At 36.4% G+C, this 23,785-nt stretch overlaps 1 protein-coding gene across 6 annotated transcripts in view; it reads left to right on the forward strand.

The window, feature by feature from the left end:
• rock2a (rho-associated, coiled-coil containing protein kinase 2a) overlaps window positions 1-23,785 on the forward strand; it is a 234,846-nt gene that overhangs the window by 146,203 nt on the left and 64,858 nt on the right. For all 6 annotated transcript variants that reach the window (XM_051924915.1, XM_051924912.1, XM_051924917.1 and 3 more), the window contains exons 12-21: window positions 1,067-1,115; window positions 1,225-1,360; window positions 4,927-5,018; window positions 7,872-8,118; window positions 8,578-8,684; window positions 14,998-15,157; window positions 17,171-17,331; window positions 21,839-22,023; window positions 22,441-22,510; window positions 23,342-23,445. In XM_051924915.1, coding sequence (XP_051780875.1) covers window positions 1,067-1,115; window positions 1,225-1,360; window positions 4,927-5,018; window positions 7,872-8,118; window positions 8,578-8,684; window positions 14,998-15,157; window positions 17,171-17,331; window positions 21,839-22,023; window positions 22,441-22,510; window positions 23,342-23,445 — 1,311 coding nt within the window. The remainder of the gene's footprint in view (window positions 1-1,066; window positions 1,116-1,224; window positions 1,361-4,926; window positions 5,019-7,871; window positions 8,119-8,577; window positions 8,685-14,997; window positions 15,158-17,170; window positions 17,332-21,838; window positions 22,024-22,440; window positions 22,511-23,341; window positions 23,446-23,785) is intronic.

Consider the following 23,785-nt stretch of genomic DNA (forward strand, 5'->3'; position numbering starts at 1 on the left):
TTGTCTGATAGCACTTTTAGTACTGGCCTTAAATCTTACTTGTACATTGTCCCAGTTAAACGTATGTCCTGTTGATTTTGTATGTGTATAGATCTGTGATCGTGGGTCCTTCCTTCTAACGGCGTTGCGATGTTCCTGTATGCAAGTTGCAATTCTTTTTGATGTTTGTCCTATGTATAACCGCTGGGCAAGTACTGCATGGAATGCTATAAACTGCATTTCGTGTTTCTGCTGTCAATTTCTTATTTTTAGCGTTGAAAAGGACAGTGCGTAGATTGTTCGCGGGTTTGTGTGCAATTCTGATGCCTGATTTGGACAGAATGCGTGCTGCGCCTTCAGACACACCGTGTTGATAAGGGAGTGTGTACCAAGTTGGGATGGGGAGTCTGGTTCGAGTCATATTTTTGCTGAGTTTTTGGCGTCTTCTGTGTAGGAATTGTTTAATGAATGTCTTTGAGTATCTGTTTGAAGTGAAAAGGTGGAAAAGACAGCATCTTTCTTTAATTTTTGTTTCCTTCGTATTACAATGGGTGTGGACTCTTCTGAATAAAGTGTTAACACAGCTCCGTTTATTAGACAATGGGTGGTTGCTGGCAAGTGTAATATCTTGTCTGCATAGCATTCCTTATGGTAAACACTAGTGGTCAGGGTGGCGTCATTATTTCTTTCAATGGAGATGTCCAGGAAGCTGATGTGTCGGTTCATTTCTTGTTCCATCTTTTTCTTTATACACACACACACACACACACACACACACACACACACACACATATATTATATAATATGTGTATATATAATATATATAATATAATATGTATATATAATATGTATATATAATATGTATATATAATATAATATGTATATAATATATATAAAGAGGGAATGAACTTTCATAATATTTACTGCAGTTATTCTTGCATTACTAATTGTTTGACAGAGCATTTTCTTTCATTGTGGTACCAATGATAGATTGATTTATTGCTTTACATTTATGAGTTGCATTCTAAAAAGTCTGCAAAGTATTAGAATATTTAGTTTTCAACATTTCATTTTTTTACTCTACCAGAAATTCTAGTGGCCGGCTTGAAAAGATTACAAAAGAGCTTGATGAAGAGGTACGTTCTAATTGCTCTTTTAAATGTTGTCATCATTATGTTCAACTTTGCTGGTTGATTTTGTTTTTTCTTTAAACTTGTGGGTTTGGTCATGTTATTTCCTCTTCAGATCAACTTAAGGAAAAACCTTGAATCTAATCTGAGGCAGATGGAACGGGAAAAAGCACTATTGCAGCATAAAAATGTAGAGTACCAAAGAAAGGCTGAGAGTGAAGCAGACAAGAAGCGCTGTCTGGAAAATGATGGTAATTTTTTTTTTGTTTTTATATCATACCTAAGTTTTAATTTTTTAAAGTTCAATGTTTATATGTCCTGGATTTCTACTGAAATGTATTCTTTCATTTTTTATCGCTTGGGGGAAAAAAGCCCAGTTATTTCATATTGGTGTACAGCTGTTTATTCATTGGTATACTAATACAGTATAGTGGTTCTATAAAGGTTTTTAAATTGTCATTAAATTCCTCACATTTTGTTGTATTACAGTAGTATATTTGTATATTTAAGTGAAAGTTAATGGAATATGCAATCAATATATCCATCCACCCACCCTTCATTTTTAAACTTTAAAAATCAACCTTTACAGTGGCTTAGTACTCAAGATTGCTTCTGACATTGTTGGGGTAAGAGACATGAACCAAGACCTACACTGTATTGCCTAAAAGTATTGGGACGCCAGCATTTATACACACACACAAACGTTAATGACATTCCCGTTCTTAACACATAGGCTTTAATATAGAGTTGGCCCACCCTTTGCAGCTATAACAGCTCCAACTCTTCTGGGAAGGCTTTCCATAAAGTTTAGGAGTGTGTTTATGGGAATGTTTACCCAGTCTTCCAGAGCTTTTGTGAGGCCAGGCACTGATGTTGGGCAAGAAGGCCTGGCTCGCAGTCTTTACTCTAATTCATCCCAAAGGTTTTCTGTCGGGTTGAGGTCAGGGCTCTGTGCAGGCCAGTCACGTTTATCCGCACCAAACTCACTCATCCATTTCTTTATACACCTTGCTTTTGAGCACTGGTGCATAGGCGTGTACGATATACATTGTTTACGATTATATCTTAATTGCTGTTTTAACGATGTGCAAGATTAAATTATCGAGAATGTAACTCGCTTTGCAAAAAAAAGAAACAGAGTTCATTCACTAATGCAACAGTATAGACCACTGCACGTGCGCAAAGCGAGTTGTGTAGGCGTGCACGTCCAGCAAGCCACAAGTTAGCATCGCTCCCTGCCTCAAAATGAGTGAACAAACAGCGCCAGATGATAAAACAGCCTCGCTATCTATGTCGTCAGAGTTAATTGCCAGACGTGGTTCATTCTCACATGCATGGCAGTGGTTTGGTTTTGAAAAGACTGATGTTGCTCAAAAGACGGCAATCTGCAAACATATGTGGTAAATCGGTTGCTGTTAAAGACAGCTCAACAACTAACTTGTTTCACCATTTGCAAACTAACCACCACACAGAATACGAAGAATACGAAAAGCTTAAGGAGGTCAACTGTCCAGCACAAGTCCAAAGTAACCAAGGTACAAGCACAAAAACACACTCGGCAAACTTTAGCGGACTCATTCTGCAAAAAAGTGCCTTACGACAAGAAAAGCAACAGATGGCATGACATAACAAACGCCTTCACCAATTACATCGCAAAAGATATGGTGCCAATTCAGGTGGTTGAGAGAGATGGGTTTAAACAACTTTTGAATACTTTAGACCCAAGGTACACACTGCCTGGCCAAAAATATTTCAGTCAAACAGCTCTGCATAAGTTGTATGATTTGTGTCGCCAAACTCTGACGCATAAACTGCAAAAGGTTTCACATTTTGCCACAACGACGGATTTATGGTCAAGCCGAACATCCGAGCCATACCTTTCCCTGACGGTGCATTCCATTGACGAAAACTGGCAACTGTAAAGCTTCTGTTTGCAAACATTCTACTTCCCCACAAGATCACACTGGCAACAACATTGTGCAAGGTCTGAAAGATGCGCTGGCATCATGGTCACTGTGAGAAGACTGCGTGGTTTGCATGACAACAGACAGCGGGGCTAATGATGTCAGTGCACTACGGATTAATAACTGGAAGACGCTACCTTGTTTTGGGCATAGACTTCATATTGCGATTGGTGAGTAATTTGGGGTTCCTCTATAAAATGCAGTTTAAGTTAAATTGATCTTATTTATTATGACGTTTAAAAATACAAAAGGACCTGATTAGTAAAGCTACAGATGACAAAAATATAATTCAATATAATTTCAAATAATACATTACAGTAATCCCTCCTCCATCGCGGGGGTTGCGTTCCAGAGCCACCCGCGAAATAAGAAAATCCGCGAAGTAGAAACCATATGTTTATATGGTTATTTTTACATTGTTATGCTTGGGTCACAGATTTGCGCAGAAACACAGGAGGTTGTAGAGAGACAGGAGCTTTATTCAAACACTGCAAACAAACATTTGTCTCTTTTTCAAAAGTTTAAACTGTGCTCCATGACAAGACAGAGATGACAGTTCCGTCTCACAATTAAAAGAATGCAAACATATCTTCCTCTTCAAAGGAGTGCAGAGTCTGTCAGAGAGATAGAGGAAAGCAAAAAAATCAATAGGGCTGTTTGGCTTTTAAGTATGCGAAGCACCGCGGCACAAAGCAGTTGAAGGCGGCAGCTCACACCTCCTCCGTCAGGAGCAGGGAGAGAGAGAGAGAGAGAGAGAGAGACAAACTAAAATCAATACGTGCCCTTCGAGCTTTTAAGTATGCGAAGCACCGTTCAGCATGTCGCTTCACGAAGCAGCTGCACAAAAGGTAGCAACGTGAAGATAATCTTTCAGCATTTTTAGACGAGCGTCCGTGTCGTCTAGGTGTGCGAACAGCCCCCCTGCTCAATCCCCCAACGTCAGGATCAGAGAAAGTCAGCGCAAGAAAGAGAGAAAAGTACGTTGGGTAGCTTCTCAGCCATCTGGCAATAGCATCCCTTGTATGAAATCAACTGGGCAAACCAATTGAGGAAGCATGTACCAGAAATTAAAAGACCCATTGTCTGCAGAAATCCGCAAACCAGCAAAAAATCCGCGATATATATTTAAATATGCTTACATATAAAATCCGTGATAGAGTGAAGCCGCGAAAGGCGAAGCACGATATAGCGAGGGATTACTGTACATTATCTTGGAATTATTGTTATTGTCAAAGTCCCAGAAAACATCGAGATATTTTTTTTTTCCAATATCGCACACCCCTACTGGTGCACAGTCATGTTGGAACAGGAAGGGGCTGTCCCCAAACTCTTCCCACAAAGTTGGGAGCATGAAATTGTCCAGAATGGCTTTGTATGCTGAAGCATTAAAAGTTCCTTTCATGGGTGAATACAGTTGTTTTGTAAAAAATAAAATTATTTCCAAATGTTTTCTTTTTCTTTCAAATCTAGAAAACCCTGTTTATGCCAGTATATGTCAACAAGCCCCATAATTGATTTTACAGTGGTACAGTATTATTATTGATAGTAGTATCTGTAGCTAGTCGTGCTGCTTCACAGCTTCGAAGTCTATATTCAATGCTCAGCCCATGCCCTGTCTGTATGGGATTGGGTCTTTCTGTGTCTTCATGGGGTTTTTCCTCATACATGCTAAGGAAATCCAGTATATATTCTGATTCTAATTGGCTGTGTGTGTGTCTGAGAGAAAAGGCATCATGATTGACTGTATAAAACTGTATAAAAAACATATTTTTATTAGAATAACTTAGTTATTTGTCTTATGCTTTGTTGTTTATGTCTAATATGTGGTAGTAATTAACTGTTAATTGTTTCAGTTAACAGCTTAAAGGATCAACTGGAAGAGTTAAAGAGAAGAAATCAAAATTCTCAAATTTCAAATGAAAAAAATATCCAGCTACAAAGACAAGTATGGCATCTTTACTTTGTCTTAAATGTGAAGTTTATATTTTGAACAGTATAAAAGGATCTTACAAAAACATGTAAAAGCAAATTAATAGAATTTCCTTTCATCTGTGAGTTTTTATTAAGGCCCACAATCGGCCTAGAGTCCATGTACAGTATATGTTGATTTTCAAAATGAAGATGTGAATTTGGGTCAAACCAGCCATTTCCAATCTCATCTGTGTGCCCCAGCTCTGGTAATTGCAAGATTAATGCAGCATATAAAAATAATCACTTGAATAGTTTCCTCCATAAAACAGTATCCTTTAAAGTAGGTGGAATGTCCCATTATCTTGTTTTCACTGTAACTGGAGCAAATGTATAGATTGGTTCATGTTTTCTATACTGTGGATCAAGGATTTTTTTTAATTCCATACTTCAGAATTTGTAGTTTTTCCGTTTTTTAACAGAAGTTAAAAATATTTATAACTTTCACAACTTTTTGAATTGTTAGGATTAATGAAGCAGTCTAATGGTAGGTATAACTGAATCAGTCTCATGACTATTTTTGCTCAGGATGTTTGTGCTAAATGCTGTGCTTTATGCTGTTGACATAAAGGGCATGTTCCCATTATTTTAAGTCTGATTTTTGTTCTTCAGTATATTTTTTTTTTGTTTGTGACATGAACAGTTGTAAGAATCTTGTCAACCTTGGTAGTTTAACCAAAAGAATTCACTTATATTTCTTAAGTATATTGTGCTTCATAGAATACTCCCATATTTCTCCAATGTACATTAATGCTTTTCTGTTGATTTAGTAAAATGAAGCTAAAATGTACCAAGTAAGCACCTCATTTCAAGAAATAAACATTTTCAACATTCAAGTAATGCTAGTAACAAAAATAACCTCTTTCTCACACATGCAGTCATTGTTCTAACTTTTTTGTGTGTACAGTGTCTGCATTCTTTGTATAGCATTTTAACTCAGTAACACAATCATTGTTATTTGCAACATGCATATAATGGTAATACATTTTAAAGAATGAAATTTGTAATTGTCTGGTCTTACGCTGCCATCATTCCAGCTTTTTGTTTATGCAGTGTCTGCATTCATTTTATAACTCTAATAATAATTTTAATAGTAATCCTTTGGAAAATTTATTACATTCAGTGCAGTCAAAGAAAAATGTTTTTTTTTTTTTTTTTAATAGACAAAGACACTGTGTAGTCCTCCCAGCTTTTTAAGTTCTTTTGGTTTCTGTACACCTTTAAACAATTCATTTTTAATTGCAACGCAAAGTGTATAGTATGTATTGATATGTTTTTTCTTCATTAAAATCCAAAATAGCTGCATTTATACTTAAGGCTTGAAACTGTAATTCCAGTTTATTTTTCCTGTATTTTAGTACAACTTGTATCTGTTCTTGATGCTTAACAAGCAATGCTCGCAATTGCCAGTTAATACAAATGAGAAACGTCACACTGTTTAGCATCTTAATCAGTTCAAAGCTGTCTGGTTGGGAATTTTTGGCACTATTTGAACACTGCGGTGCACAAGCATGACCCAGCTAACCTGAACAACTTGGAGCAAATTTGCTTTTGCTGAGAACAAGCCACTATTACTTCTGAACAGTATGTACCAGTGTTACATACTGTACTTAACCAGAAGATGAGATGCAAAGGTCTAGTTGGAGCTAGCTGTATAAAATAATAGTGTGGAAATTGAATGCTAGTACAAATTGCATATTTCCTTTTTAATTTTGTGCAGTGGCACATTAAAAAATGAGTTTCATTGCTTTGAAATAAAAGTATCACATAAAACAAATTTGTTATTCAATAAAGGCACTGTATGCCAGAAGAGAAATGTAAATATCTACTGTATGTCTAGAGCGTTGACAACATGCACAAGATATTTTTATTGACACTTTTCGTTCATATATTCCCAAGACTCATAATTGCATTAGATAATCTAAATTCCAGTTTCAAGATCTTATTCCATTTGTATTTTTTCTATATAAGCAGCTGAAGAGGCAAATAATATCAAAATATCAAAATTGGTTTGGTTGACACTGGTGGTTTAAATGTAGCCATGACAACTGAGTATATGCTGTGCACTTTTTTATTTCTGATCTCTTTACAAACTGATCTGTTAACCTTTGGCATATATAGTTAAAGGGATCATGGAAAGATTCCAGAACCGTATTAGTCAAAACATGCTTATTTTCATACTTTTCTAATGTAAAGACCATGCTTGTGGTGAGCTGTATGGTCTGAGCACTTACCAATCCACACTGCAGTAGAAACCTGTCAAGGATATGGAGACCGGCAACTCTGTAATGGAAACCCATTTTAACCACTTATAGATATGATCAAATTTTTGTCCAATAAGACATTTTTAAAATACATTTTGAATTACATTCTAATACCATTTTATCCAATAGCTTTGCCAATAACTCTCAGTAAAACTTGCCACTTGAGTTTCGTTGCACCAGACCGTCCTCACCATGTGGATTCTTTAGGCTGTGCCTGATTGAGCTACAGTATGTCTGCCATGTGTTTGCCAGTGTATACCACCCTTAACCTTGGCTCTAAGAATAGGTTTGGGTTTTCCTTTGGGTCAGGTGTTATTTTTAAGAACCGTCCTGGGAGTTATTTATGAATAAACAATAAGAACAATTTTTAATCATTTGTAATGTCTATTTGAAAAGTTAAGTTACACATTTGGATTAGTTTGTAGCAACGCTACATTGTATGCTGTAGTCCTACTGTTTTGCATTGTCTTATTTGATGACTAGCAAAAGTAATGGAAACAGTCATCAGTTTTGTATGTTGGAATGTGTTACTGTTATTGCTAATTTTTGTCTGTTTGTCTGATTAGCTAGATGAAGCAAATTCATTGTTACGTGCGGAGTCAGATACATCAGCCAGGCTAAGAAAAACTCAAACAGAGATGACAAAACAAATCCAACAGCTGGAATCTAATAGTCGAGAGCTACAGGACAAATATTGTTTGTTGGAAAATGGCAAGTTGAAACTTGAAAAGGAGTTTCTTAGTCTCCAGTCAGCATTAGAATCAGAAAAAAGGGACCGGAGCCATGGATCTGAAGTAATCACTGATTTGCAAGGTATTTTGTTGTTAATTATTCTGTTGGCAAATCTTAATTAGTTAACAGTTGTGAATTAACTTAAGGACTATTATCTGTTGTGTGTACACAACCAAAAACTCTATAGCTTTGTTGTCTTAAAGATTTCAAATCATCTGCTTGTTGGTAGGATCTATACTTTTTGGTTTTAACTTTTATTTTGTATATTCAAAATTAGTTTTTTAAATGAGTAACAGATTATTCTTCATGTTTTATTTTCCAAACAAAAATATCTGTTCCTGACAACTTAATTGATCCATGGTTTTGGAAGGGAAAAATATTTTTAGTTTGTGTAAAAATGCTTTAAATTTTATTTTCTCTTTTGTTTGTTTGCATGCTTATTCTAAATTTGTCTTTTTGTTTCTGTTTTGGAAAATGTATCATTTTTGAAGTTGTGTTCATTATGGTAGGTTCCATTTTGTTTTTCTCTGTGTATTTCAGGACGAATCTCTGGTTTAGAAGAAGAGCTTCGAAATGTAAAAGCTTTGGTGTCCAAGGCAGAAATGGAAAAGAGACAACTACATGAAAAGCTGACTAACCTGGAAAAGGTAATGTGCAACCTACCAATAATAACCAAGGACCAGAGAGTCCGAGTAAAGACAAATGCAGTTATTTAATTTACAAAATGTTAAATATTTATTAAGCATTTCCAAATATCCAGTCAAAAATGTTTATGTGCACAATGACTTCAGTAATAAAACAGTTCTATAAAGAAATTGGCCACCATTTCTGCATCAACTCAGATGTACCACGTGAACGTGACTTAGTGTCTTTTTATTCAGTTTTATTCTCTAACTTTTACAAGTAGCAAAAATTTATAACTGGTGTTTCAGACTCAAATCAAATGTATGTTTTTATTATACAATGGTAGTAATAATAGCAGCCCACTACTCAAAAAGGAAAATGCGGGGAAGTCCCGGGATCGACCCAACAATCTCTTGATTTAGAGGCAGTCGTTCTTACCTCTACACCAGCTATGCAATTGGTATTTGGGCTTCAGTTTTTATATATTGGCAGCAATATATATAGATCTTGGTGAAAAATTAATGCAACACTGGATGGAACTAAATCTTGTGACATTGCAGAAGCTTATTGAAACAATGCCACAGTGAATGCGTGCCGTAATCGAAGCTAAAGGCGGTCCAACAAAATATTAGAGTGTGTGACCTTTTTTTTTGGTGGCGACTTTTTTTTTGGCCAGGCAATGTAAGCCACACATGACCCAGAAAAAACCCATGACATCAGACAACTCACAACATCGTCACCTATTGAACAGAATTTCAGAAAACGATGGGCCCCCGCTACACACAATTGAGGTTAGGAAAGGGACTTACTGAGCCTTGAAACTGAATTGTGTAAATAAATTGAAAATTTAAACAGAATCATGTGTGTGTGTGTGTGTGTGTATAGATAAATATAGATAGAAAACCATATCTTACACACAATTTCTGTAACATTCTGAGCCTTTGATTGTCATAAACATCTAAGGCATGAATCCCATGCTGAAATCAGCAGAGAAATGAACAGGGATAGCCACCCTTCAGTAAAATACTACTACTAAAGATTAAAGTTTAAGCATGCCACCTGGCCTCTTTGCAGAAGAATTTATCCACAAGGTTCTAAATAGACATGGCAAATGATATTATAGAACCAAAATTCATGTACTGATTTTAATTTTAGTTACCCTAAGTTCTTGTCTATAAGCCGGACTCATGTATTAGCCGGAGACCAAAAATCATACGAATTTTTAAAATAAAATCGTATCATAGATAAGCCGGACTCATGGATAAGCCGAACGTACTATAACCTATAACTAATAGAAGGGAGGGAGGTCAGTGGTCTCACTCGCGCCCATTTAATTTCTTTAAGTGGGGAGAGAGTGTGAGATATTGGCGTCTCTCTCACTCCCTGCATGGCGCGGTTAATTGGAGCGGCCGGAGCGCGTTCTTTCTGCTCTGGGCGTCAACACGCGCGCGTAGCGGTCATTTAAATTGTGATTTTGTTAAATTTGTTAAAATGGATAATGTAAAGAAGACTCGAAAATTTTATCCCAGTCATCGAAAACTTGAAGCGGTGAGCTATGCCGAAAAGTATGGCAATGCGGCGGCAGCTAAAGAGTTCAGAACAGACGAGTCAAACATCCGGCGATGGAAAAAACAAAAGCCTGTTATAAAAGCAATGCATCCGAAGAAGCGCTGCCGTCGGTCCCGAAAAGAGTTTTGGCCGGAATTGGAGTCACAATTGAAGACATGGATTATCTCCAGACGCAATGAAATAGAAGAGTGTCGACCACTGGAATTCGTTTGAAAGTGAAAGAATTGGCAAAACATTTAAAAATCAATGACTTCAAAGGCAGCAAATGTTGGTGTTTTCTGTTCATGAAAAGACACAACTTATCTGTAAGAGCCATTACATCTATTGGACAGAAGTTACCACAGGATTGGGAAGAGAAAATTGCTGTCTTTGGGGTTTTTGTCAAAAATGCGATCAATGGAGTCAATTTCGAACACATCGGGAATATGGATGAGGTCTCCATCAGTTTCGATATGCCCAGTGGTTTCACAGTTGAGACAAAGGGATCAACTCATGTCAGAATCACTACCACTGGCAATGAAAAGTGCAATTTTACTGTTGTCTTGTGTGCTACAGCCGATGGTGGAAAATGCAAACCTTTAGTGATTTTCAAACGAAAAACTATTCCTAAAGATGTCTTCCCTAAAGGTGTTGTTGTCACAGCAAATGAAAAGGGATGGGTTGACGCGGATATGGTCAGCTATTGGTTAGAAAACATTTGGCGTAAACGCAAGAATTCATTTTTTTGCCAGAAATCAGTTTTAATATACGATTCGGCTCGACCTCACATCACAGAAGAAGTCAAAGAAAAGGTGAAAAAGTATTCACAATTGGCTGTTATTCCTGGAGGACTGACATCTAAATTACAGCCACTGGATCTAAGCGTTAATAAATCTTTTAAAATCAAAATGCGTGAGAAATGGGAGGACTGGATGGTCAATGGTTACCATTCATTCACTAAGTCTGGATCAATGAAAAGGGCCTCTTATGCTGAAGTATGTCAATGGATCGACGAATGTTGGAGTGATGTAACCGCGGATTGCATTAAAAATGGATTTAAAGCCGCGAATATCTGCGAATATCCAACCGAAGTGCTAACAGCTGTGATATCTCGTGCCACTGATAGTGAAGAAGAATCTGAAGAAGAATCCGAGGATCAAATCGAATCTGAAATTCCAGAATCTTTTAACGAGCTGTTTGATCTCTTTAATACTGAATCTGATGAAGAATTTGATGGCTTTGATTAATAAAAATTAATTTTTAAAAATGTATAACTGTTTTTAATAAATTGATTTTGTGTACGCGCTTCGCCTTTTGCGGATTTTATATCTAAGCATATTTAAATATATATCGCGGATTTTTGCGGACAATGGGTCTTTTAATTTCTGGTACATGCTTCCTCAGTTGGTTTGCCCAGTTGATTTCATACAAGGGACACTATTGGCAGATGGCTGAGAAGCTAGATTGCTTACTTTTCTCTCTCTGTTGCGCTGCCTATCTGTGATCCTGACGTATGGGGATTGAGCAGGGGGGTCTCTCTCTCTCTCTCTCCTCTCTCTCCCTCCTCTCTCTCTCTCTCTCTCTCTCTCTCCTGACGGAGGGGGTGTGAGCTGCCGCCTTCAACAGCTTTGTGCCGCGGTGCTTTGCATACTTAGAAGCCAAACAGCACCATTGAATTGTTTGCTCCTTTGAAGAGGAAGATATGTTTGCATTCTTTTAATTGTGAGACGGAACCTGTCATCTCTGTCTTGTCATGGAGCACAGTTTAAAACTTTTGAAAAAGAGACAAATGTTGTTTGCAGTGTTTAAATAACGTTCCTGTCTCGCTACAACCTCCTGTGTTTCTGCGCAAATCTGTGACCCAAGCATGACAATATAAAAATAACCATATAAACATATGGTTTCTACTTCGCGGATATTCTTATTTCGTGGGTGGCTCTGGAACGCAACCCCCGCGATGGATGTATAAGCCGGACTTATGTATAAGCCGATATTCTATTTTTTCATTTTCACAACTTTTTTCCTTAGATAAGCCGCGGCTTATTGACAAGAACTTAGGGTAAATGAAGCACCATCAAAGACACTATAGATCTCCCTATTTTCCTCTTTGAGTGGAAAAAGAGGGATCAAACCAAAATCTTACAGACAAGTTCATAAAAAAAATGATAAAATTGCAAATCTGAAAGGGAGAACCCTCCCTTATTTTCCTTGACGTGAATGAGTATGGCTTGTTTAATTTTAGGCATCTTACATGCCCAAATAAAATTAAAAATCAGCAATCTAACTTCAGTACACTATCACAGTGGTGGGGAAAGGGAGATCATTGAACTGATTAAATAAAAGCGAAGAACTGTACTTATTTTAACAGTAGTAATAAGATATTGAAAGGATGTATTTAACTTAGACCACACATTCAGTGACTTCTTTAACCCAGCAAATATGTGATGAAAGTTTGTATGAGTGATCAAGTTAGAGTGAAAACGCCATCAATCCATGACCTCTGAAACTCTTGGCAAGTTAAATAATTAAAGTAAAGGTAAAAGACTGACAAGAACAATTCAAAGGCAAAACAGCTGATTTAGTTGAAATAATCTAGACCTTTTCTAACCTTTTCAGATGGGATCTGAACGTGCTTTGCCAATATATGTTAAGCATACAATGAAAATATTGATATTTATTAATATTAGTGGGGGAAAAATCTCTTCCACAAATGGGAATGAGTAGACACTCTAGTGAAAGCACAAATCAAGGAGTGATAATTGAGAACCCTGTCTACTATACCTTCTAATGATAAATGGGGTGGGGATGGTATTGATAATAAATCCTAAAACAAATTCCATTTGAAACAGAACACTGAAGAGGGAGGACCAATCCTTATTATCAGCCTTTTCAACATCAAGTGATAAAACTCATAATCAGTATTCTGCAAAAGATGACAGACACTGTCTCAATCAAAACAAGATTTGACAAACCCAATTTGATCTAAATGGATTTTGGATATAATGAATTGTGGACCAAGGGCAAAAACTTCATTAAGAACATGGAACAATAACTAGATCATAGATTTGGTTCTTTATCTCCCTTTTATAACACGGTATTGGCTATGTTTGTGTTTGAGTTTAATATAGAAGAGGAGACAGCAAACTGCAGAATTTATAAGTAGTAACATGGTAAGTGGTGGCAACAGAGTGAATCTATTGCAAAAGAGGTTGCCAATATTAAATGCAAAAGATATTAATTTCAGGTAATGTAATTGTAACATCTAAAATTGTCATGTCATCTTTAGAAGATTTAATTTCTTAGAAACTTTTGTATAGCAGTTTTAGAATAAGAATTAATGTTTTAAACCTCTTTACTATTATTGGATAATTTACCAAACTCACTCTTTAAGAATGAATAGAGATAAATGTCTCATTTATTCGTAGATGGAATTCTGTAGGTCTCCTAGGTGATTCTCTGGACACATAATAACAAGCACAAACATGGTGAACCTGAAATTCAGCATTTTGCATCAGAGTAGAATTAAGCTCTATCCTTATCAAAAATTGCAGGATGGGGTATGCTCCAAAATCCTGTATTTTACTTTCAAGGTTAGAATGTTCTTTGACCTAGACTGGTTAGTATGGGAACCATATGCAATCAAATTATCTCTGATAAAACCTTAACTAACCAAAGAGTAGCAGGATCAGCAACACCATGACATAAATTCCTTAATTCCTTCAACTTAACAAAAAAAAAAAAAAAAAAACAACACAAAAGAACTGGATCCTGAACTCTTTATTCAATCAAAAGGTACTAAAACACCACTTAATGGTATTCTTCTGATGTGTCTGCCATTTTATCTTTATGACCAATATCCAGTAATTATACTAAAAATGTATATTGCAAGACAAGTTGGCCACAGCTAATTTATACCATACATAGAAGAAAACCAACCTCCTCTGTTTAATAAAGTTTTAGGGGTAGGAATATGAAATTCAGATGTTGATGTTAACAGTGGAGTATGAAGCATACAAATTAAGCAGCCATCTCCTGCAATACATCACACAACACAGTTTCTCAGAAAATAGCTGATCTAAATGTACCTTGTGGCAAGATGTACATAGTAACAATAATTTTAAACCCAGATTTGTGTATATTCAAACAATATTTTTAATTAGTATCATTCCAAAGTCAATTTTTTGTTATACGCTCTAAAGGTCTCATCTCACAAGGACCAACACAGAGCAAAGGTTAGATTGTGCACCAATGTGTGTTTTATGTATTGTACTAGAATATTCCTAATTGTGCAGATTACTGAGATCCATTTCACTAATCAAAATAACAAATAAATTAATAAATAAACACACAGAATCGATTGAGTCCAGAGTATTTTAGATTAGGTGCAAAAGATTTGTTTTTACTTACAGAAATTTTATGTTTAACTCCAGTTATATAAAGGACTAAATTGTTATATATCATACAGCCTAAACTGCAGTAGTAATGTATTACAAAATATATTTTGACCCAACTATCTGGATAATATTGTTGCAATTCTCATCTCTGATTTTTACCTACAAAATCCAGACTTTTCCCATAAATTGATTGAAACCCCAATCTTTCCACTTAATTTAAAATGTTTGGTGTACTTCAAATAAAGAACCATTTTTGAGTATATCCCTGGCAGTACTGCATTTTATTATGTTCCATTTTATTTGAAGTCAGTATTAATTTTTGTAAAGTAACTTTATACTATGTCAACATTTCTTATAATATACTAAGCAATGAAAATATTGATGTGTTTTGCAGGAAAAGAATAATATTGAAATAGATATGACATTTAAATTAAAAGTTCTGCAGCAAGCTATTGAGCAAGAAGAAGCTGAACATAAAGCTACTAAAGGTCGGTTAGCAGATAAAAACAAAATATATGAGTCTATTGAAGAAACAAAATCAGAAGCCATGAAAGGTAAGTGAGTTTAAGGTTCTTATGTAGAGCACATTTTCCGGAGCTAATACAGTATAATAGATATAATAGAGTGTAAAATCCTACTCCTCTTCTTCTTTCGGCTGCTCCCGTTAGAGGTGGCCACAGCAGATCATCTTTTTCCATATCTTCCTGTCCTCTGCATCTTGTTCTATTACACCCATCACCTGCTTGTCCTCTCTCATCACATCCATAAACCTTCTCTTAGGCATTTCTCTTTTCCTCTTGCCTGGCAGCTTTAACTTTAGCATCCTTTTCCCAATATACTCTTTGCACTTGTCCAAACCAGTGCAGTCTTGCCTGTCTGACTTTGTCTCCAAACTGTCTATCCTGAGCTGACCCTCTAACGTACTCGTTCCTAATCCTGTCTATCCTCGTCACACCTAATCCAAATCTTAGTATCTTTAACTCTGCCACCTCTAGCTCTGTCTCCTGTTTTTTGGTTATTGCCAACTCATACAACATAGCTGGTCTCACTACCGTCCTGTAGACCTTCCCTTTCATTCTTGCTGATGCCCGTCTGTCCACTAACCTCCCTTTCATTTGCACATGTGTATTCTGTCTTGTTCCTATTGACCTTCATTCCTCTCTTCTCTAGAGCAGTGTTTCCCAGGTCCACAAAGACACAATGCAACTCCTTCTGGCTTTGTCTATACTTCTCCATCAACACCCTCAGAGCAAACGTCGCTTCTGTGGGGTGCTCTTTCCTGGCACGAAACCATACCGCTGCTCACTAATCATCACCTCACTTCTTAACCTAGCTTCCACTACTCTTTCCCATAACGTCATGCTGTTGCTCTTCAATTTTATCTCCCTGTAGTTACTACAGCTCTGCACATCCCCCTTATTCTTAAAAATTGGTACCTGTACACTTCTTCACTCCTCAAGCATCCTCTCACTTTCCAAGATTACATCAAACAATCTGGTTAAAAACTCCACTGCCATCCCTCCTAAAACACCTCCATGCTTCCACATGTATGTCATCTGGACCGACTGTGTTTCCATTCTTCATCCTGTTCCTCCTTGCTAATCTGTTGCACTTCCTGATTCACTACTGCCAAATCATCCATCCTCTTTCTCTCATTCTCTTATTTTGTCAGCCTCTCAAAGTACCCTTTCCATCTGCTTAAAATAGCCTTCTCGCTTGTGTGTACATTTCCATCTTTATCCTTTACGCCTTATCTCCTTGTATTCTTGTCTACTTTCTCCATCTCTCTGACTATCCCACTTCTTTTTCACCAGCCTCTTCCTCTGTACACTCCTGTACCTGCACTTCTCCATTACACCACCAGGTTTCCTTTTCCTCCGTCCTCTGCCCAGATGTCACGCCAAGCACCCTTCTTGCTGCCACCTTTACTACTTCTGCTGTAGTTGCCCAGCTCTCTGGTGACTCTTCACTGTCTTTGGCAGAAATGAAAAGATTCAGAACTTTTTAAAAATTTACCCTCTAATTAAAATGTATGCTTCTTGTCTGAGTGTGGATGGTGAGCAAGCCTGTGCTTAGTATAGCAGTTCACATTTTCAGTTAGAGACAAAAATAAAGAAGAATTTGCCCTTGCTGTTTAGTAAACAATAGACTTGTTAGCTTAAAAGCCAGATGTGTTCATTTTACCTGTAAACTTGTTAAGCATGTTAGCATTTGATAAACACAAACATATTTTGGCCTGTACTTATGACAGGCATTTTTTTTAATTATTTGTTGTGGATATTTTGTGTATTTGTTTTGTTAGAATAAAAAGTATGTTTTAATAGGATTTTATTTATTTTAGCTTTTTTTTATGGTCACTGAACAGTAGGTCTACACAATTTAATTTTGTAAATAAAAAATGAACATGAATGTTTATGAATATATAGAAAAGTAGAAGTAAACAAATTGATTCATTTAGTTAAAAATCCTCTATGACTGGGTGAAAAGATGTTTCTCTTAAGACTGCAGAACTTTTTAATAGACATTATTTTTCTGTTTTACTGCATAACTGCATTTTATATCTTCAGAGATGGAAAGAAAGCTTCAAGAAGAAAGAACCTCAAAAATGAAAGTGGAAAACAATCTTTTGGAAGTTGAGAAACGGTGTTCCATTTTGGACTGTGATTTTAAACAATTGCAGCAGAAATATGATGAGGCACATCGCTTGAAAGAGAAGCTGTCAGAGGAGGTATGCTTGGGGGTTCTGAATGCCAGGTTTTGTTTGTGAAAATGGCTTATGCCTGTATGAATAAAAATTTTAATTAATTGCCTTCAATACCTGTGAAAAATATTTTCTAGCCTTTTATTAACATCTAGCCTCCAATTTTCACCCTCATTATTTAGCTAATGAAATTCAAACTAGATACTTTCAGATGGTGCATGACTAATGAATACTAATGGTGGAGTACCTAATGAATGAATTTTTTGCTCAAGTGTTTACTAGACAGTAAATAAACTGAATTGTCACTTTAGTAAAAAGAAGCACTTTGTTCAATGAATTTAAAATAGGTGTGTTTCAGGCATTAGAAATGTTTAAGACTAACAACCCCCTGGCATTACGGAATTTCCTGTTAGCATTGAGCAAAATGATTAATGATGTTTGTGCCATGACTCCTTACTTCTATTCTTTTTACAAGATATCAGGGGAGAGCTACCTTCAAACACAAAATTAAAGACTACTTGAACCAAACTATTTTCATAACTAAAAGCCAATATAAGTTTAGAAGTGAAAGACCATGTGAAATCAATCTGTTACTGTAACTTTTTTAAGATCACAGGAATAGTAGATAAATTCAAAGTATCAAACATAAATATAGTATAGACAGGCCTGTTCATCACAAGGAATTTGTATTGGGACCAGTGTTCCCTGTAAGGGCTGGTTTGTCATGAGAAAAAACTGTTTGGTTACACTACCATGTAAGCAGAACTTAATATTATGCAGCAGTTTTCCATCATGTCCATATTATTCACACCACTGCCCTCTGCACCGCTCGCCCAATAATTACTCCTACTATGCACATCCTCTCTCCTTACGACCCTGTGACACTCTCAGTGCTAACTTGCCCTTCAACACAGTTGGTTATAATGGCATGGAAGAAAAGCAAATCATCTATTCAAGAATGAATATTTGAGTTTGATAGAAAATGAGTGGGTAATGAATGTCAAAAAAAAGAAAGTGAACAGAAAAGAGCTGCATATAATAAAAATCCATAGCGAAGATAACAACATGCAAACAGAAATGCAAAAAAAAAAAAAAGTTTATAGAATGTAAGTTAGAAGATAAAGTAGTTCATAATATTGTTTTTGACAAGGCATTAATGTAATTTATTTTTAAATTTACATTTTTTATTTGCAATGGTGATGGACAGGTTGACAGTCGAGATTAGACAGGAGTCCCCGTGGACTATGATGTTTGCTGATGACATTGTGATCTGTAGCGATAGTAGGGAGCAGGTTGAGGAGACCCTGGAGAGGTGGAGATGTGCTCTAGAGAGGAGAGGAATGAAGGTGAGTAGGAACAAGACGGAATACATTTGTGTAAATGAGAGGGAGGTCAGTGGAATGGTGAGGATGCAAGGAGTAGAGTTGGCGAAGGTGGATGATTTTAAATACTTGGGATCAACAGTACAGAGTAACGGGGATTGTGGAAGAGAGTGCAGGCAGGGTAGAATGGGTGGAGAAGAGTGTCAGGAGTGATTTGTGACAGACGGTTATCAGCAAGAGTGAAAGGGAAGGTCTACAGGATGTAGTGAGACCAGCTATGTTATATGGGTTGGAGATGGTGGCACTGACCAGAAAGCAGGAGACAGAGCTGGAGGTAGCAGAGTTAAAGATGCTAAGATTGCACTGGGTGTGACGAGGAAGGATGGGATTAGAAATGAGTACATAGAGGGTCAGCTCAAGTTGGATGGTTGGGAAACAAAGTCAGAGAGGCGAGATTACGTTGGTTTGGACATGTGCAGAGGAGAGATGCTGGGTATATTGGAGAAGGATGCTAAGGATAGAGCAGTCAGGAAAGAGAAAAAGAGGGAGGCCTAAGCGAGGTTTATGGATGTGGTGAGAGAGGACATGCAGGGTGATGGGTGTAACAGAACAAGATGCAGAGGACAGAAAGATATGGAAGAAGATGATCTGCTATGGCAAAAACTAACTGGAGCAGTCGAAAGAAGATGATTTTTAAATTTACATTTTGTTACGTTTTGCTTTACTTTTACTTTTTACTATATGTTATTATTCATTGATGTTTTAACACTAGAATTACCAGAGCCTACGAAAAAACTCGAATGTGGAAGCTGCCGTCGCTGTACTTTGTATGTAAGAGCCAGATCGAATGTTATTTACTTATTTACCTTTATTTATTTTATTTACTTACTTCCTACAGCGTAAAGTCAAAAGTAGACTGCAGAGCTTCCCATGTACATATACAAAGCACAGCGACGGCAAAAGTGTGACGTACATTCTTGCTCCGATGTAAAAGCGTTGTCGTGATCTGAGTTCACCTCTGTTATAACGCATCTTTATGTGAAAACAGCAGTGTCAAATGGGGAGGGGGGGGTTGTATAGTGAACGCGACTGAGAGAATAAAAACTGAATAAAAAAAAAAAACAAAAAACAAAGCTAACCTTTAAAAGTATCATACAATTACACCAGCTGTTACAGACTGAAATCAAATGTGCTGTAATGTTTTTATTATAAAATAGTAAGAATAAGAGCAGCTCACTTCTCAAAACAGACTCATCCTGGATCGAACCCGTGAAGTTTTGATTACCAGTCAACAGTTGACACCGTTGCGCCACTGAAGCGGTGGTAGCAAATGCGTGTCAATGTCACACCTTAACGTGGGTTCTTTTTCTGCAGTTATATTCTTGAATAGAAGCGCACTTGTTCTGTTATATTTGTACCTTTTGTGAAAGTGTTTATTTGATATTTGGAATTCAGGCTTAACACATTATACACTTCATGTCTACATTTTGTCAATTATTACTAAAAACATGAAAAAAGTTTGTTTTTAATGATGTTTATATAGATTGTTGTAGACACGGAACAACCATGAAATGCATGTGTTCCAAATAACGATATAGTATTTATAAAAGGGGTCATTTTGCTTGTCTTCTCACTCTATACAACTCGAAGCAACTGACATGCAAGTAAACAGACTTGAGCTGAGAAAACTGTGCGGCGGGGGGGATGTGATAGCAGGCTGCTTATTGACACATTTACAGGACAAAAGACGCTGATGGAGAGGTGTGAAGCGATTTAAGGTGGGACGGATCTAAGAGTTTTTTCGTAGGCTCTGGTAATTCTAGTGTTAAAATAGACAGTTGTAGTGAAATACTTAAGTAAATGATTTTCTATCTAATTAGTAAGGACCAGACCATTTTCCTGCCATGCCACGCATACTCTTCTAATATACCATCTCTTTAAATAGTGGCTCAGCTGCGAGATAGTGGGCGACCAGCACCCTGTCCCAGGGGATGGCAAGCGAACTGAACAGGGGGCAGAACCCCCTAGTATATAAAAAAGAACAATTGATTAATGACTGTGTTTAACAGTCAATAGAGATTTTATCTTGTGTTTTTTTTTTTCTTCTTCAGTTGTGAATTCCTCATTCAGGGTGAAGGTAGCTTTGGCTTCTAAAATTCTCGGCTTGAAATTCCCACTAGCAGCACCTGATGTCCCTGCCCTTTGTTTAGTTCAGTTTATTGGCAGATAGCTCTGTAAACAGTTCACAAGTAAAATGCAATTGCAGACTTTACAAATTACTACTGTAATACATAATGCATACACATATAGATACAAGTTTGTTTAAACACATTGTAAAACAAAGCAGTTCCAAACTGATTAACAGAAGTGGAACCTAATAATGTCTGTCCATTTACATTATCATTGTACTATGTCCAGTTTACAATGGATGAGCAGAAAACAAAACATAAGTAAACCGCATCCCTAGAAAATATAAACCTTTATGGTATTCCACTGTCAATTATAACAGATAAGTCAAAGTCAGACACAGTCATAATTCTGGAGATCTGGGCCATATTGCTGCCCACCAGCTCCTGGGCATTCACTAATTAAAAGGCTGTAATCATTATTCACCTCTGACTCGCAATGCATAACTCTAAACTACATCATTAAATTTTCTGCCTATATCCCAGTTGCCGGCTAGATCACCAGCTCGATCAGTCAAGAGAGAGGCAAGATTCATCTTCTGACATAGTGCTACCAGAACCTCAGTTTCTCCCTTTGCTACAGCAAAACCTTTGAGTAGCAGGAGACCGACCATACTCGCATCTGTGGTCATCAGCACCGAACACAAGCTCTGATTGGGGCACCAGTCCTTTATATGATCCACAAACACACATGCTTACATTCTCATTCACACGGACCCAATTTAGAGTCTTCCAACTAACTAAATCTTTGGTACAGTATACAAGAGGAAAAGCCATAGATATATGAAGAAAACTCCACACAAACAACCACCATGCTTGGAATTTACCACTGAACTAGACACTGTCTCCACTTTTTTTTAGATAATTTATTATATTTGTTATTGTTCTGGTCTGATAAATTAATTATAATGGTTAATCTTTTGGACTTATAAGGCATACAGTCTAAAGCAAACACATACATACACTTCAACACATTAACCTTGTGTGTTTTTATATACATACATAACCAGTTATGTTTTCCTTCAGGTTAAGAACCTTTCTTTGAAGATAGAACAAGAAACTCAGAAGCGCAGTTTAACTCAAAATGACCTAAAGATGCAAACTCAGCAAGTCAATGCGCTGAAAATGTCAGAGAAACAGTTGAAACAAGAGATAAATCACCTTTTGGAGATCAAATTAACCCTGGACAAACAGAACAGTGAGCTTCGCAAGTATGACTGTTAAGTTTTAATCTTCATAGAAAGCATTTATAGCAAAATGATGGTGTAATTTCATTTAAAATGAAAACATTGTATATGATCAGTGTAATGTTTTATACATTTTGCTTTATATTATTGAACACTTCTGAATTTCTCTTCTAAATGACCATTTTTGATCACAAAATTTCTTAGAGACTAAATGATTAATATTCTGTTTATTTTAAACAAGTGTGCATTTGCTAATAGTTTTGAAGATGTTTTACCTGGGAGTAGTGAATTCTTTCCTGACTAACAATTCTGTTTTTTACTCATTCTTTTAATACAGTATCTACATTATTTTTAATTCTCAGTGGGGGAATATGTTATTTGTGCTCAAAAATGCTATATTTTATGCTGCTCCCTCTAATTATTCTTGTTCTGGGTTAATAGGGAACGCCAGGATGCAGATGGTCAGATGAAAGAACTTCAAGATCAGTTAGAAGCTGAGCAGTACTTCTCGGTATACTTTGAATATATGATTTTGTAAACTTAATTTTATTATAGTGAGGTGTGTTTATCCTGTGATGGACTAGAGCCCTGTCCAGGTACCATTACTTCCTTGTGACCATTGATTGCTGGGATTGTCTCTACCTGCCTCGCAACCTTTCCCTGGATGAATGGGTTAGGAAAGTGGATGGACTGATTAAAGTTAGCATTTTATTTTTAGACACTTGTATAGTATAGTTGAAAATATTTTAAAAATTTAAGAAAAATCCCTATTGTCAAACTCAATTTAAAAGTCATAACATTGGCATTTATGGCCTATTGGTTTAGGGTTTAAATAGCATGTGAAAAGGTTGTTAATAAAATGCCCACTAATGAGTCACCACGTGAACTTTATCAAGTTATTTACCCTGCATTCCTTCAGTTGAGTAAATGAGGGTTTATTTTACATTTAATTCCTTCTTTGTCTATAAATTGCATCATTTAAAGTATAAACATCTGTGTCATTCAACTTGCAATATTTACTACTCATATGAAAACTATACTCTAAATGACTATTGGAGTGGATTCAAAAAGGGAAGAGTCCACATATTTCTCTCTGAATGTTAAATGTGTACCAGAATAAACATCTTTGGGGTATATTGCATATTTTTTATTATTATTGTATTAGTCACTTGTCTCTTAAATGCCTGCAGTTATAAAAAGTTGCATAGTAAAATGTCAAAGTACGTATTACCGTTACTACTTATAAATTCTGACAGATTTATTAACATTGACATCTAATAACACAGTCTAAAATCTTTTCAGTCATTAATTTCCAATTTATTATGGACCTTTACTATTGCAGACTTTATATAAAACTCAGGTTAGAGAACTGAAAGAAGAATGTGAAGAAAAAAACAAGATTTGCAAAGAAATGCAGCAGAAGGTTCAAGAACTCCAAGATGAAAGGTAAAAATATTAAATGCTGAAATTTTTTAATTCAGAGTGTTAAGTAAATGTCAAAATTTAAGCCAAAGAAGCAGATAATATTATGAATCAAAGCATTATCTAAATAGTTAGTACAGTTGGCCCTCCATCTGCAGGGGATTAGTTTCAAGACTCCCCACAAATGGCAAAATCTGTGGATGCTCAAGTCCCTTCCACGAAAAGGAGTAGTACTTGCATAGAACCTACGCACATTCTCATATATACTTAAAATCAAATCAAGGGACATGCCACTTTTTAAAAGATCTACGATTTATATTTTCTTTTTAAGAAATAGCATTTTACGCCCTTGCTTAGCCTTTGA

The sequence above is a fragment of the Erpetoichthys calabaricus genome, chromosome 3 (genome assembly GCF_900747795.2).
Source record: "Erpetoichthys calabaricus chromosome 3, fErpCal1.3, whole genome shotgun sequence".
NCBI classification, from domain to species: Eukaryota; Metazoa; Chordata; class Cladistia; order Polypteriformes; family Polypteridae; genus Erpetoichthys; species Erpetoichthys calabaricus.